We start from the raw sequence: 14892 nt of genomic DNA, 5'->3' as shown, positions 1-14892 counted from the left end.
CAAAGTAAGTTTCAGACAAGAACTTGACAAAGCTCTTGAAAGCTTCAGGAGCTTGATTGGCATCTAAGAATGCAAGGAAGTTGGTCTCCTTTGGGATGAAGGGTACAATAATGTTTGATGTCATTGTTATAAATGTGAAGATTAATGGGTAAAAGAAATTAGAGAGAAAGGATTTGAAACGAGAGAGAAATCGGTTTGGAATTGAAAAAGCTAGGTCACTTAGAGTTCTCGAAGGCGTAAGTATATGTATGTCGAGATGTCTGGGTATTTATAGTATAAGTAAATGACTTGTCGAGAACTCAAAAATAGGATTTTGGAATTTATCTATCGAGAAGTCATTTTGAAAAGTGAAAGACATATCGATAAATCATTTTGTTTATTCTTGTAGAGAACTAAAAATAAGCTTATCGAGATGTCTAATAAATACCCAGTTTGTCCAAAATGGACTGAATTGTTTCCAATTTTTATTTGAATAAATCAAAATAAAATTAGAATAATTTTTCCATAAGTATTTTACCAAAATAATTTATTGGATTAAATTATTTCAGTTATGAGTTATTTATAAGTCTAAAATTATACTTGTAGAGAACTCTGTGAATTAACACTTATAGAGAACTCTACAATGACTTATCGATAAGTCATAATAAAGCTTATCGAGAAGTCACTCGAAAAGTCAGGAAAATGACTTGTCGAGAACTCAATCGAGAAGTCTTAAAATGACTTGTCGATAAGTCAATTAGACTTATCGAGAACTCAGTTCTCAATATACTTTTGATCACTTTGATTCTGCCTTGTGCTAATTTTACATATTAAAAATATAAATCAACATCCAGACAGTTTACTTAGAAGTTAAAAAATTCCAAGCTGATTTTTGAATTTTGAAAAATAAATATGTAGAGATTTCTGAAATATTTATAATTCATATTTCAGTTAACTTCCAATTAATCAAAAAAATTGATTTACTAGAAATTAATCTGCTGCAAAACATTAGCTGAGTTCTTTCCTTAGGATAAAGAATTAAGCATTCCAATTTCATCTACAAAGTCTAGTGAAAGTTGCTCCATCCAAAGGTTTAGTAAAAACGTCAGCTAATTGTTTTTCTGTTGGAACAAAAATAAGCTCAATGGTACCATTTGTAGCATGTTCTCTAATAAAATGGTACCTTACATCAATGTGTTTTGTTCTAGAATGACTAACTGGATTAGCCACAATAGATATAACACTAGTATTATCACACATAATTGGAATTTTGTGTAACACTGGGCCATAATACATTAGCTGATTTCTAATCCAAAGCACTTGAGCACAGCAACTTCCAGCAGCTATGTATTCAGCCTCAGTTATGGAAGTTGACACGGATTTTTATTTCTTACTGTACCGGGATACAAGTCTTTATCCAAGAAACTGACAGCTTCCACTAGTGCTCTTTCTGTCAACTCTGTATCCAACAAAATCTACATCTGTGTATCCAACAACTTCAAAACCAGTTCCCTTGGGATACCATAATCCCAAGTTTGGAGTCCCCTTCAAGTATCTGAAAATTCTCTTTACAGCCATCAAATGTGATTCTTTTGGATTGGCTTGAAATCTTGCACACAGACATGTTGCAAACACGATATCTGGTCTACTTGCAGTTAATTAAAACAATGATCCAATCATTCCTCTATAGCTTGAAATATCTACACTCTTACCCTTTTTATCTTCATCCAACTTTGTTGTTGTAGACATAGGTGTAGATGTCGGTGAACAATCAATCATGCCAAACTTTTTCAATAAATCTTTGACATACTTAGTTTGACTGATGAAAATTCCATCACTTCTTTGACTGACTTGAAGTCCTAGAAAGTAACTTAATTCCCCCATCATACTCATTTCATATTCACTCTGCATAAGCTTAAAAAATCTTTGGCAAAGCTTTTAATTAGTAGAAGCAAAGATAATATCATCCATATAGATCTGTACTAGGATCATATCATCACCATGCTTCTTGTAGAAGAGAGTTTTTTCAATGGCACCTCTAGTGAATCCATGCTTAATCAAAAATTCTAACAATGTGTCATATCAAGCTCTAGGTGCTTGTTTAAGTCCATAGAGAGCCTTGAGGAGTTTGTATAAAAACTTTGGAAGGATCTTCAAATCCAGGTGGATGTTACACATAAACCTCTTCTTCTAACTAACCACTAAGGAATGCACTCTTCACATCCATATGATATACCTTGAAATTTGAATGTGCAGCAAATGCCAGGAAAATCCTTATTGCTTCAAGTCTTGCAACTGGAGCAAAAGTTTCATCATAATCAATTCCTTCCTCTTGTATGTAACCTTTTGCAACCAGCCTTGCTTCGTTTCTGGTAACAATTCCATTTTCATCCATCTTGTTCCTGAACACCCATTTTGTTTACTTCTGTTTTCTGGTGCAGGAACCAATTTCCAAACTTTTTTTCTTTCAAACTGATTTAGCTCTTCTTGCATTGCAAATATCCAATCAGGATCAAGAAGGGCTTATTCATTTTTCTTCGGCCCAACTTGTGACAGAAAACATGCATGAAGACATTCATTTGCAGTGGCACTTCTAGTCCTCACTCCAGCAGTTGGATCACCAATAATTGCTTCTCTAGTGTGACTTCTATCCCACTTCCTTGTGTGAGTTTGTTGACTTGTGTTTTGTGCTTCTTCTTCTTTATTATTGACATGACTTCCAGAATTTTCTCCTCTTTCTCCCCCTGAGTTTGTGCTATCAAATTCAGGTCCATGAGATGAGCTTCCACTCTCATGATTCACTTGTTCAGTTGACTATTCATTTATTCTATGATTTGTGTTGACTTCAGCTTCATCATCAGAATCACTATCAATGTTGAGATTTTCAAACTTAAGGGCTTCTTCTTCATTTTCAGCAAGGCATTCCAAGCCTGGGCACTTGTCATCATCAAAAGTAACATTTGTGTTTTCCATGATCTTCTTTTGCTCAATCACATAGACTTTGTAGCAGTTCTTTCCAATGAATATCCCAGAAAAAATTGCCTCAAAAACTTTAGAGTCAAATTTTCCCACATATTCAGAGTTGTCCTTCAATACATAGCACTTGCTTCCAAACACATGAAGATGCTTTATAGTAGGCTTTCTTTTAGATAAGATTGAGTAGGGTGATTTTCGAAGATTCTTGTTAATGAAATATCTGTTTTGAGTATATCATGCAGTGTTAACAGCCTCTTCCCAAAAACAAGTTGGCAACTTTGCATCTTGCAACATTGTTGTAGCAGCCTCCACTAGTGTTCTGTTTTTTCTCTCAACTACCCCATTTTGTTGAGGTGTTCTAGCAGCTGAGAATTCTTGAACAATGCCCTTATCTTTGCAGAATTCAGTTAAGGTTGCATTCCTGAATTCTGTTCCATTATAACTCCTCAATCTTTTCACACAATTCTGATCTTCAGCCTGCTTCTCAATCTTCTTGATGTGCTCAATTATAATATGTGGAGTCTCATCTTTAGAATATATAAATTCTACCAATTTGTACCTTGAGTAGTCATCCACCACCACAAGTGCATATCTTTTTCTTGAGATTGACTGGACATTAACTGGTCCAAATAAGTCCATATGAATGAGTTACAAAGGTGCACTTATAGAATTCACAGTTTTACTTTTGTGACTTGATCTTTTCATTTTTCCTTTTTGACAAGCATCACAGACTTCATCTTGAGCATATTCCAGATTAGGCATGTCTCTTACAAGCTCCAACTAGAGTGTTGATTGCTTTGAAATTTAAATGAGACAACTTCTTATGCCATAGTTTGCTTTGCTCTACAGATGCCTTGGTGTAGAAACAACAAATTCTATTCTCATTTGCTGAGTTCAAGTCTGCAACAAATAAGCTTCCTTTCCTTGCTCCTCATAGAGCAACTTCACCAGTTTTCTTGCTGATAAAAGTGCATTCTTCTTTGTTTAATAAAACCTTGAAACCTTTGTCTGCAAATTGGCTGACACTGAGAAGATTCACTTCAAGACCAGTTACCAGTGCTACATCTTCAATGATAATATTTCCAGAAATCAATTCGCCATATCCCATTGTGAAACCTTTGTTGTTGTCTCCAAAGTTCACTAATGGGCCAGCCTTCACCTCAAACTGTGATAGTAGGGCCATATCACCTGTCATATATCTTGAGCATCCTCTTTCTATAATCCATATGACTTTCTTCCTTTGTTCCTGCACACAATGAGTTTAAGTGTGTTTAGCAACCCAAGCAGTGTTGGGTACTTTCTTCTTATTAACAGAATGAGCAGAATCAGAATGAGTTATTTCAGATAAAATAGAATTCATTAACTATTGTGCATTTTCCCTTTTTATTTCTTTAAGGTCTATTCTCATCTTGTGGCAACTTTTCATCACTTTCAGGTTGCAAGGGATGCAATTAAACTTGTCACAGAATGAGTAGGGATCATTTGCATCTGCTTCATTGTACTTACATGCTCCTTCTTCTGGCTTTCTAATACCCTTTTTACAAAGGTGAGTTAGATTATTCACAGAGACATATTTCTGACATTATTTTCTTGGAGCATCAGCAATATAAGCAAAATTGTTGCATTTGTTAATCCCAATCTTTCCATTTCTATTCTTCTTTTTCTTTCTTGCATCTTCAGTTTTCATTTACTTGACTGGTGTCTTGGAATCTTGGTTGGTCATGGGCTTCTTTTCCGTTTTGGAAGATAGAGTTGTTTCTGCATTTTTCTTTTTATTCTCTTCATCAGAAATTTCTTGCTTAATAATCAACTCCTCTTCATTGAAATTTACTTCACATGCTTTGAACAAAGGTGAACCAATCTTTTTCAGCATAACTGGAGCATCTTCATTTTTTGTTGCTTTTCCTTTGCCACCTATATCTTTCTTCTTGTTGTTCAAAGCATCATAATCAAGACCAATAGCTATGTTAGCACATGACTTGTTATTCTCATGGTTTTGTCCAACTTCAACTTCACTTCATTCTTTTTCAACTTTTCCCTTAACACAGTTTCAATCTCATTTCCACACTTTAACTTGTTTTTCAGATATTCATTTTCTTGCTTGACTGACTCAAGCTCCACAAGCAGTAGATCCATCTTTTGCTTTTCACTCTCAAGCTTTTTATTTGCTTTTGTTAGCCTACTGACTTTCTCAGTAGCTACTACTAGGCTAGTGTGTTTATGAAACATCTCCATACTCATATTTTCCACAATCTCCTTATATTGACTAGCATTTAAATCAATAGTGGTTAGAGTTGGTACCTTTGTTTTTTATGTAGATGTTTCTCCTTGCTCAAAATTCATGAGTGCATAGTTTCCAACCTCTTCATCTTCATCATCTACATCAGTGTCATCCCAATATAAGCTTTTCCAGACTACTTCTTTGAGAGAGCTTCATACTTTGCTTCTAGTTCAAGATATGCCTTATCTTTCTTCACCTTTTTAGGCTTTCTGCATTCAATAGCAAAGTGACCCAACTCATCACAGTTGAATCGCCTTATCTTTGATCTATACACAGATCCTGTTTTTTAGCCACCTTTGCTAACTGAATTGTACTGAGTCTTTGGTTTCCAATTGTTGTTGTTGGAAGATTGTCCTTTGCTCTTGAAGAACCTTGTCTTCTTGACTCTTATGTTAGAGAATTTCCTAGCCAAGTAGGCCATGGATTGGTCCATTTCATCAAGCTCATCCAAGGTGTAATATTCATCTTCCTCTAGCTCCAATATAACTTGCTTCTGAGGTCCTTTGTTCTTTTGTTCCATAGCTTGAACAACTGGAACTTGATCATCCTGCTCATCTTCACTTTCTTCTCTATCATTTACAATTAAAGCACTTGAACCATTGATAACATGTCCGATAATATGTCCATGATGTGCTTTTAATGACTTTCTTTGCAGCATCTCAAGTTCATAGGTTTTCAAGATTCCATATAGAACTTCCAAAGTCATTCTGCTCAAATCTCTTACTTCTCTTATGGCTAATATCTTTTGTTCAAGATGGTCAGGAAGAGCTAGCAAAAACTTTAGGTTAACCTCCTCAGCTTCATAATATTTATCATGTAGCTACAAGTCATTTATCAGTTTGTTGAACCTTTCAAAAACTTCAGTAATTCCTTCTTTTGGTTTAGCCATAAACCATTCATACTGAGAGACCAGAGTCCTCCTTTGGTTTGACCTAACTTCCTCTATTCCTTCACATAATATCTCTATTTTCTCGCAGATCTGTTTGGTTGTGTCACAGTTGACAATGTTATTGTACATTGCATTGTCAAGTGACTCTATCAAGATCAGCTGTAAGCCACTATCCAGAGAGACTTTTTTTTTCTCAGGCGCAGTGTATTCTGAGGGATCTTTAGGAGCATAATGTGCTGGAATGACCATGTCTCCATATGTGGATTCCTCAACTCTTACCATGGGAGTGAAAGGCCCATTCTTGAGGATTTGAATGTATGATGGGTTGGCCATCCCGATGAACAACAACATTTTCTTTTTCCATGGTGTATAGTTAGATCTGTAAAAGATGGGGATTTTGATACTGCTAAGTTTCTGTGTATTCATTCTTCCAAGTTCTTTAATCTGTTTGCTTTCAGATTTTGCTCTGATACCACTTGTTGGGTAATGAATATAACACAGAGGGGGTTGAATATGTTTTAGACAATTTTAATGGCTTTTTGAACTTTTAAGAATGGTGAACAAAGTAATCAGTATTGTAGAGATAATGTGCTTTAACAGTATAATTAAAACATGCACATGAACACACTTATCTTTCAAAACTCACTTAATTTTATATTAAAATCAAGCTAGTATTTTGCTAAAAAATTTTGGGTTCTTAGTATATTAAGAACTCAGCTTCTCTCTTGAGATTTACAAGATTTTTCAGATCTATTTGTTACAATTCAAAACAAAGCATCCAGTGTTTCCTTTATAGAACAGTAAACACTGGTTTTTATACAGCATGCAACAACATGTACTAAACCCTACTTTTGGATAATTAGATCTTTCTATTTCTGGCTTAGTGTATCTTTGCAAATTGTGCATGTCTGTGACTTTACTTTGTCAGTTAATCTTGGCCTTTGATCTTGTACTCTTCAAGCTTATTTTGTAGACTTTTCAAACCAGTGATTGATTTTTTTGTTGATTGATAATCTTGGATATTAAACTGATTTGCATTTTGTACTTGAGCTTTACATCGAGATCTCCGGTTAGCCATATAGAGGACTTCACATCTCGATAAGTATAATGACTTATCGAGATCTCTTATTACTCTACAGTTGTTTGACTTATCGAAGTCTCTGAGTTCTCTAAAAGAGAATTTGGCTTACCGAGATCTCTCATCTTCATGTATTCATTTTGACTTATCGATATCTCTAAGTTCTCTAGTGACAAGTTGACTTATCGATATCTCAGAGGTCTCTAGTGATATTTTGACTTATCGATATCTCAAAGGTCTCTAGTGATAATTTGACTTATCGATATCTCAGAGTTCTCTAGTGAAGAAATGACTTATCGATATTTCTAATTTTCATGTCTTCAATTTGGTTTGTCGATATCTCTGAGTTCTCTAATAGTTTTTCTTGACTTCTCGATAAGTCATTCTGGAGTTCTCGAATGACTTCTATATAACACTTAATCTGTGACTTGTAGACTTCTTGACTTAAAATATTTTTCACAAAACAGATTTATTCAACTCCAAGCTTCTTTATACTTTATCTGAGGCATGATCTTCATGATCTTCTTCCAGAGCTTATTCTTAGGCTTGAGACTGTTCACAGAAAAATACTCCAGTCTAGTCTATTTACATTTTTACAGACTTAAGTGTTACAATACAAAATACAAACTTAGATTATCATACAACTTACTTAGGGTTGTTAGTTTGACTTAGTCTTGTTATAGTACAAGCATGTCTTGCACAACAATAACCACACACACAAAACACACACATATATAAATGTTAGGTCCAAATATACATACAGAGGGGGGTTGAATTATGTTTTTCGTTTTTCGTTAATTAATTGCAACGGAATATAATTCTCGAAAACAAAATAAACAAACACAAAGAGATTCACGGAATAATTCTTATTATTAAGAAATTAACCGTAAAGGTTTGCTTACAACTCCGAATATAAATAATTCGAAGTAACAAATATAGAGAGAACCAAAATAATAACTATCAATTTAGGGTTCTATCTATCACTCTAAGAATTCAAAACTTCTATCAAAAGATATTAAATACAATCAAGAGAGCTTTAAATAATGAGTGTTACAAGTTTGTAAGGCTTTAATGGTGTGAAATAAATTGGGCAGCACTTCTCTCCTTAATTTCAATAAATGAAATCAACTAACTCTACAAGAAAAATTATGCAGAGCTTTGATGGTGTTTTTGCTGAGAAGTGTATTTTTCTGTTGCAATTCGTTGGTTTTGTAGATGGTAGAATGTAGGAGAGATAAAGTGAGACTACGTGGCTGATACAGGACCATACACTTTAAATTGACACCCTGTATTGCGATCAGAGCTATAGAATTGCCTTGGAATGATTTATCAATTCTCTGGCGACTAGGAAGAGTCATGTGGCGACTAGAGTAGGAAATAGCATTAGAAATAATTTAATAACTCTCTCTGGCGACCAGGTAGAGCCGTCTTTGCCTTAAAATATTTTTCGCCTATGGCGACTATACATGCACTGCTCTATGGCGACAGAAACTGAAATACAGTACATGTTCATTTGTTTTACTGAACAAGCACATGCTGGTACAGGGAATTCTTTATGCAGGAAAATGACGGGACACGCCAGGAGGGATTAACTTACACGCGCGACAAGTAACACAGACAGAGGAGTGCGCATGTTGCACCACAAATTAAACAGAAGCCAGGGTCCCGCGACAAAGTTTGACATCAACATAAACAAGGAGAGACTGCCAATTGCATTCTTTACATTTGATTATTTTCTTTAATCAATTCGAATTTCTTTGTACCAAAACAAACAACCAGTTTCTTCTTGTGTTTCCGTGTCCTTTTGTTCCATAAATTGAATGAATTATGCATGCAAGCTTGTATTTTGGCTGGCAGAAAATCAGAAAGTAAATAAATATTTTGTTATTTAATTAAAATAAATAAATGGGGTTTCATTTATTTATTTAATTAAAAAATCAAATATAAATTTATTTTTCCAAAATTAAATATTAATATTAAATTAAATAAATAAATGTTTGAGATTCATTTATTCATTTAATAAAAATCATTTTTTAATTTATTTATTTTAAAATCAAATGTGATATTAAATTAAATAAATGAATGATTAATTTTCATTTATTCATTTAATAAAAATCAGTCATTGATTTAAAAATAAATCCAGTAAATCCTTGAGTTGTACTCCTCTATATCTGCAGGCCTTCTAATCTCCGGGATTTTGTACCTCAAAATATTTCAGTGTCCTCGAGTACAAAACCACTTAACAGTGTTTCTAAAAATAATACTCCGTTTCCTTTCAGTGAGCACCGACGTCTCGTGCACGGGTCTGGTTCACAGACGACTAGTTCTGCTCTCACGCCTTCATATTATACCCGTACAAATCACTGTTAAGTCTTCTACCGAATATAACTAACTACACTAGGAATCCTTGAGGTCTTCACACTGATTATGACAACTGCTTCGAATGACTCCAACCTTATTCCTCCGATGCCTGAACATATTAATGAACTTCATACGGATCACTGTTGACGTCTTCTTCACTGTAGCTAACAATATCTTTTGTGCATATACCCAATTAAATAATCTGTACTGATCCTAGTGGAACATAGATTATTTCAAAGTCCTTGTCCTATGTTGAGTTATCCAAACCAGTATTGTTGAGATAAACATACAACTTCAATCTTGCTCAACAATAAATCCTAACCTACTGTTGCCAGGGTGAAACGAAATCAACTTATAGCGATTAGCGAACCTAGTGTCGATTTTCCTGAGTAATCGTCGGCGGCAAGTGGTGGAACACTACTTTTGTGCGAACACGGGAGTAAGAGTATTAAGTGTTTATTTTTCTCCTGAAGTAATGAATTAATCTTTGATTAATAAGAATTTTGGAGATTGATTTGAAGTTTGGAGATGGAGATTAGTTTTGGAGATCGAGACTAGGAGAGAAAGAGGCGTAAAGTGAAATTGTGATATGATAGATGGATTAGGGATTTAGGTTATATGTTATAAGTGTATCCGTGTCCACTGTCATGTACTAAAACATATAAAAAATAAATGTATTAATTTTTTTAAAAATATATATAATTTTGGTTCAGTTTCTCGGTGCAGTTTTAGGGTCGATACCGAAACTGTAACCGAACCGAATTCGGTTACGGGTTTTTTTACGGTTTTTTCAGTTACGATTTTTTTCGGTGCGGTTTTTCGGTATTTCGGTTCGGTTTTTGTTTGCACACCCCTAATAGACGTAGATAAGGTGAACAAAAAAATGACCAAACCGCAAAACCGATCCAACCCGCCCCTTATTTCGGCCTATGGAGTCGTACTATCCAAAACCCGAAATTTAATTAAATTTAATTGGTTTAAATTTTTATCAACCCGAATATAATGGGTTGGGTCAAGGTTTAAAATATTTAAACCCTTATTAATCCAACCCAATCCGATTTATAATTATAGTATTATTATTTGAAATTTTAATTTATATATTTATCGTAATAATCAGTAGATTCAAAATAAAATTATTATTTTACGGATAATATACTATAAGTTATTGATTTTAAAATAGAATAGTATACAGTACAATAATATCAAATAATATTTATATTCCGTTAAATTATGGGATACTACTAATTTACTTAAATTTTTGGTTTAATTTATTTAAAATTTTGACTCCTAAAAAATATTTAAATAATTTTATTTGAGTTTTAACCCAAATATTTTTGATGACTTTGACAAAGCTCATTTGGAAATGTTTACCAAAAATAAAAATAAACTGAAGTAACAAAATGGGGGGAAAGAGAAAGAGGCAAGGGTGTTGGGTTTAGGGCCCGATAAGATGATAGATAGGCAGAGGCCTCCCCTCCTGTCCACAACGTATGACGCTGTCTGTTTAACAAGCCCCCTCATCTCTCCTTCCCAACACAAACTAAACTAAACTGACCCACGCCCACATCCTCCTCGAACCTCAGAGCTCAGATCCACACATACAAACATAAATTTACACACACACACAAAATTTTATATCCATTCTCCTCCTTCCCTCACATCCTCTCTCTGATAATTATTATGTTGTAGATCAATAATTAAATAAAAAGAAGTCATCAAACCCTAGATCTTGATCAATCAGCCGCCATGTTGGGAGGTGCACAATCAGAGCCTCCAGCTCAACAAGAAGCTCTCAAACGCAACACTGACTGTGTTTACTTTCTTGCTTCTCCTCTTACCTGCAAAAAGGTCCCTCCTCCCCCCCCACATAAAAATTTGTAAATTTTAATTTTAATTTTAATTTGTTATATTAAGTTCCTCAATTGTGGCAATTGATTTAGATCACCGATGTATTATTTCTTGTTTTTTTTGTGAATTTATTGATAATAGATTGTTTGTGTAGTCTATAATTGTGATGAATTTGTTGGTTATTTTTATTTAGGCTGCTTTGGGTGATGTAGTGATTTAATTTCATTGATTTTGCATTATATTGCGTCGAGATGGAATGTGGGATTTGTTTTTCAGTTATTATTTAGATAGTGCCAAAAGGGGGTTCTTTAATTACCTGAAAGTTGATGTTTTTCTTGATGATGATTCATGTCGGAGAAAGAAATATATATTCTTTCTTTATTAATAACACTGATTTGTAGTTTTGTCGGTTCTGACTGAAATTCAAAGGAGATAATGTCAGATTCTATTACCGTTAGTAGCTATAAATGATATTTGTCTTGAAATTTACTGCCACACATGTTATTGTTTTTTTTGCAGTGTAGTTTTTTTTACTTTGTCTACATGTTCGTTGAGATCCGTATTTAATTTGAGTTTAGGGTTGTGGATGTAGTACTGTTATCCATTGACATTTGTCAGTTACAATGTTGCATATGGGGCATTCTGCAAATGCTTTAGATTTTGCACGAGAAGTCAGCTACTTTATTAACACAGTGTTGAATCATATTTATGAATGTCGAATGGTGCATTAAATCTTTTTATATTTTCCTTGTCTACAGGGAAGTGAATGCGAGTATCGTCATAGTGATATTGCACGTCTTAACCCCAGGGATTGCTGGTACTGGTTGAATGGCAATTGCTTGAACCCAAAATGTGCTTTCCGTCATCCGGTAAGTCTTCTACATGTCCTTGTTACTCCTCTGTGTTATATATATGATATATTCGTGAAGTTGTGACTTGGACTAAATTTGTTGGAACTTAGAAATAGATTTTTTTTGTAATTCCCTAAGTAAAATCTAAATTAGTAGGTCTAAATATGCTTATAATAATTATTTTCAGCCTCTAGATGGATTACTGGAAGTGACTACTCCTGCTGTAAATTCTGTACCTCCATCTCAGACTGTTGTACCAGTTGCAGCTCAGGGGCCCAATGTGCCCAGTAAACAAGCAGTCCCCTGCATTTTTTTTCAACAGGGCTACTGTATGAAAGGTGATATGTGCCCCTTTATGCATTCACCCTACTCTCTTAGTCTCAACCACAAAGCTGCTCAGTCTGCAGGAGCTACACCAGTTTCTGAATCTCAAGTTAATAAAAAAACTTTCGGTGGTCTTGGAAAGCATACTCAGGAGCAGAAGGTTTTACAGGCTAATGCCCCCAAATTCACTGATTTTCCACCACAGATGAAGTCAAGTTCTGTACTGGGAAAGGCTCCGCTGAGAAATGAAATTTCAGTTAGTGGTAATAAACCAATTGCTCCAGGCTTAGATGGTGAGTTTACTCGGTACAGTCGAGGAAATGTTCATTCGTCCAGTAATGGGAACTTGGTTAGCAGCAGGTTAAATCGTAGTAGTCAGGTTCATACAGTACATGATCAAAGTGATTTGAATGTTAAAGATGCTGACGAGGTCTCGAGGGAGCCTTCACCTGGATTTGATGTTCTTGTGGATGATGAAATTAGAGATTCTGAATATTATCCTGATGAAGATCAATTTGGTAGCACAGGTCATGATGGAATGAATTTTACTGCAGCTAATGTGTATGATATCGGACGTTCTGCTGATTATGGTTCTGTGGGTGGTGTTGACCGAGATATGTATCGTGATTCGCGTAGTTATGACTCTCTTGAGCGCCTGCATGGGCAGTATGACCCATCTGAGAGGAATGTAAGAGGATCTGCTAATTTAGAAAGGAGGAGGTACCCTAGAGCTGATAGCCCAGGCCAAATTGATGGGTCAGACTTGCGGTATCATTTATCAAAGCAGAAGAGGAATAATGGTTTAAGATCGGTTATTAGCCGAGATCCTTCCCGTGACAATTATGCTGATGATCGGAGACCTCGAGCTTCTAGGAGGGACCAATTACCAGTGTATGACGCCAGCAGTCGTCTTCGTGGAAGAATAAAAATTCCAGGTAGATCAATGTCTCCTAATAATAGAATTAATCCTGGTTCCGAGAGAGAAACCGACAGGTCTAGGCATCTGAGGAGATTATCCCCAGAAAGGCCTCTGGGAAGGCTTAGGGACAGAATAAAGGGAAGCGTTCAAGAGGATTTTGACAACGGGAAGAACTTAAGAGGGTCTAGTACAAGAAGAGACTTAATTTATGATAATAATTCTGAATTTAGTGGTCCAAAAAGCCTATCAGAACTGAAGGTTCGCAAGACTTCGGAGAGTTCTGAAAAACAAATGAGTGATAGTCTGTTGCGTGGGAAAAGAAAATACCCCCAAACCGAAGAAGTGAATTTGGGTGAAGGAGATGCATCATTCGAAGGGCCAAAGCCCTTGAGTGAAATTTTAAAGCGAAAAAGAGGAGGGGTTGTTGCTTTTCATGAAAGTGGTTCTACAAATGATAGAGATTACAAGGAAGGAAAAGGAAGTATGAAGATACCCCCTGATGCCAAAGATTTTAAGTTTTCCTTTTCTTCTGAAGCCAACAATCAAGTGAATCAAAGTCGTTTAAATGGGGAATTAATACCTGCAGTTGGTGTAGCAGAAGAAAATAGCAAATTAAATGAGGGGCAGTCTTCTCTACAAAAGAATGCCAGTGAGCTACAAATTGAAGAAGGTATGATTGGGGATGAAGCCTATGATCAGAGGGGCGACTTTGACTATGATGAGCAGGCTGATGGCGAAGACTATATTAACATAGATGAAGGTGAGAATGCTAATCCGGAAGATGACTACTTTGACGAAGAAGATGATGCAGATGACTTCGCGAAGAAAATGGGTGTCATGTATTCTTGAAAGGAGATGTTACTTCTTTTACCTATTACTTGAGTGAGCAGAACCTGCTGATTTTGTCTGGATCACACAGTGCTCATTAGAAAGGGTTCTGTGACTGTAGTAGAAGGTCGATTGAATCTTGTTTTTTCGGGTACTTTTTACTTTTATAGAATAACTTACCTTTGTACTTGAGTTATGATTGTGTTGAAATATTTTTCATCCTGATTGTGGCTTTGGCCATTTCATTCAGTCAAATGTACCTGAAAAGCTCATGGCTGTCGTGTTTAGAAAGATTTTAATAAGAAACAATTCTGTCATCTACTTTCTCCGTGTCTACATTTAATTTCTGCAATAGTTCCTCTGCTTAATTATGTGCTAAGTTGCATAGTAGCTACTTCCGGCAAAGCATTGTGGCAGTCTCAATGGTTACCTTTGAAAGTCGTGTGCACATCTGCCAGTTGAAGCTCGGAAAAGGAGGGCAGAGAGGTGAGTTGGCGTTGCTGAATACGGAAGGTGCACTGCATGGCTCATTATTGAGTTAAATCGTTTCCAGCTTCA

The 14892-nt window shown here is 35.4% G+C and overlaps 1 protein-coding gene across 1 annotated transcript; it reads left to right on the top strand.

The window, feature by feature from the left end:
• The first annotated feature begins 11015 nt into the window (after positions 1-11015).
• Positions 11016-14655, top strand: LOC141683383 (zinc finger CCCH domain-containing protein 17-like). Its single transcript, XM_074488082.1, has 3 exons — positions 11016-11412; positions 12171-12281; positions 12451-14655. The coding sequence occupies exons 1-3, from the start codon at positions 11311-11313 to the stop codon at positions 14353-14355; spliced, it is 2118 nt and encodes a 705-aa protein (XP_074344183.1). The 5' UTR covers positions 11016-11310; the 3' UTR covers positions 14356-14655.
• The last annotated feature ends 237 nt before the right edge of the window (positions 14656-14892 follow it).

This window comes from Apium graveolens, chromosome 9 (assembly GCF_009905375.1).
Source record: "Apium graveolens cultivar Ventura chromosome 9, ASM990537v1, whole genome shotgun sequence".
NCBI classification, from domain to species: domain Eukaryota; kingdom Viridiplantae; phylum Streptophyta; class Magnoliopsida; order Apiales; family Apiaceae; genus Apium; species Apium graveolens.
The sequence above is the reverse complement of the archived record's forward strand: the minus strand, read 5'-3'. Positions and strand labels throughout refer to the sequence as shown.

Excerpts from the sequence above, each read along its gene's own strand:
- LOC141683383 (XM_074488082.1), top strand. The coding sequence starts at position 11,311 with ATGTTGGGAGGTGCACAATCAGAGCCTCCAGCTCAACAAGAAGCTCTC. Across the intron at positions 11,413-12,170 it reads CTCCTCTTACCTGCAAAAAG|GGAAGTGAATGCGAGTATCG; the intron begins GTCCCTCCTCCC and ends CCTTGTCTACAG. Across the intron at positions 12,282-12,450 it reads AATGTGCTTTCCGTCATCCG|CCTCTAGATGGATTACTGGA; the intron begins GTAAGTCTTCTA and ends AATTATTTTCAG.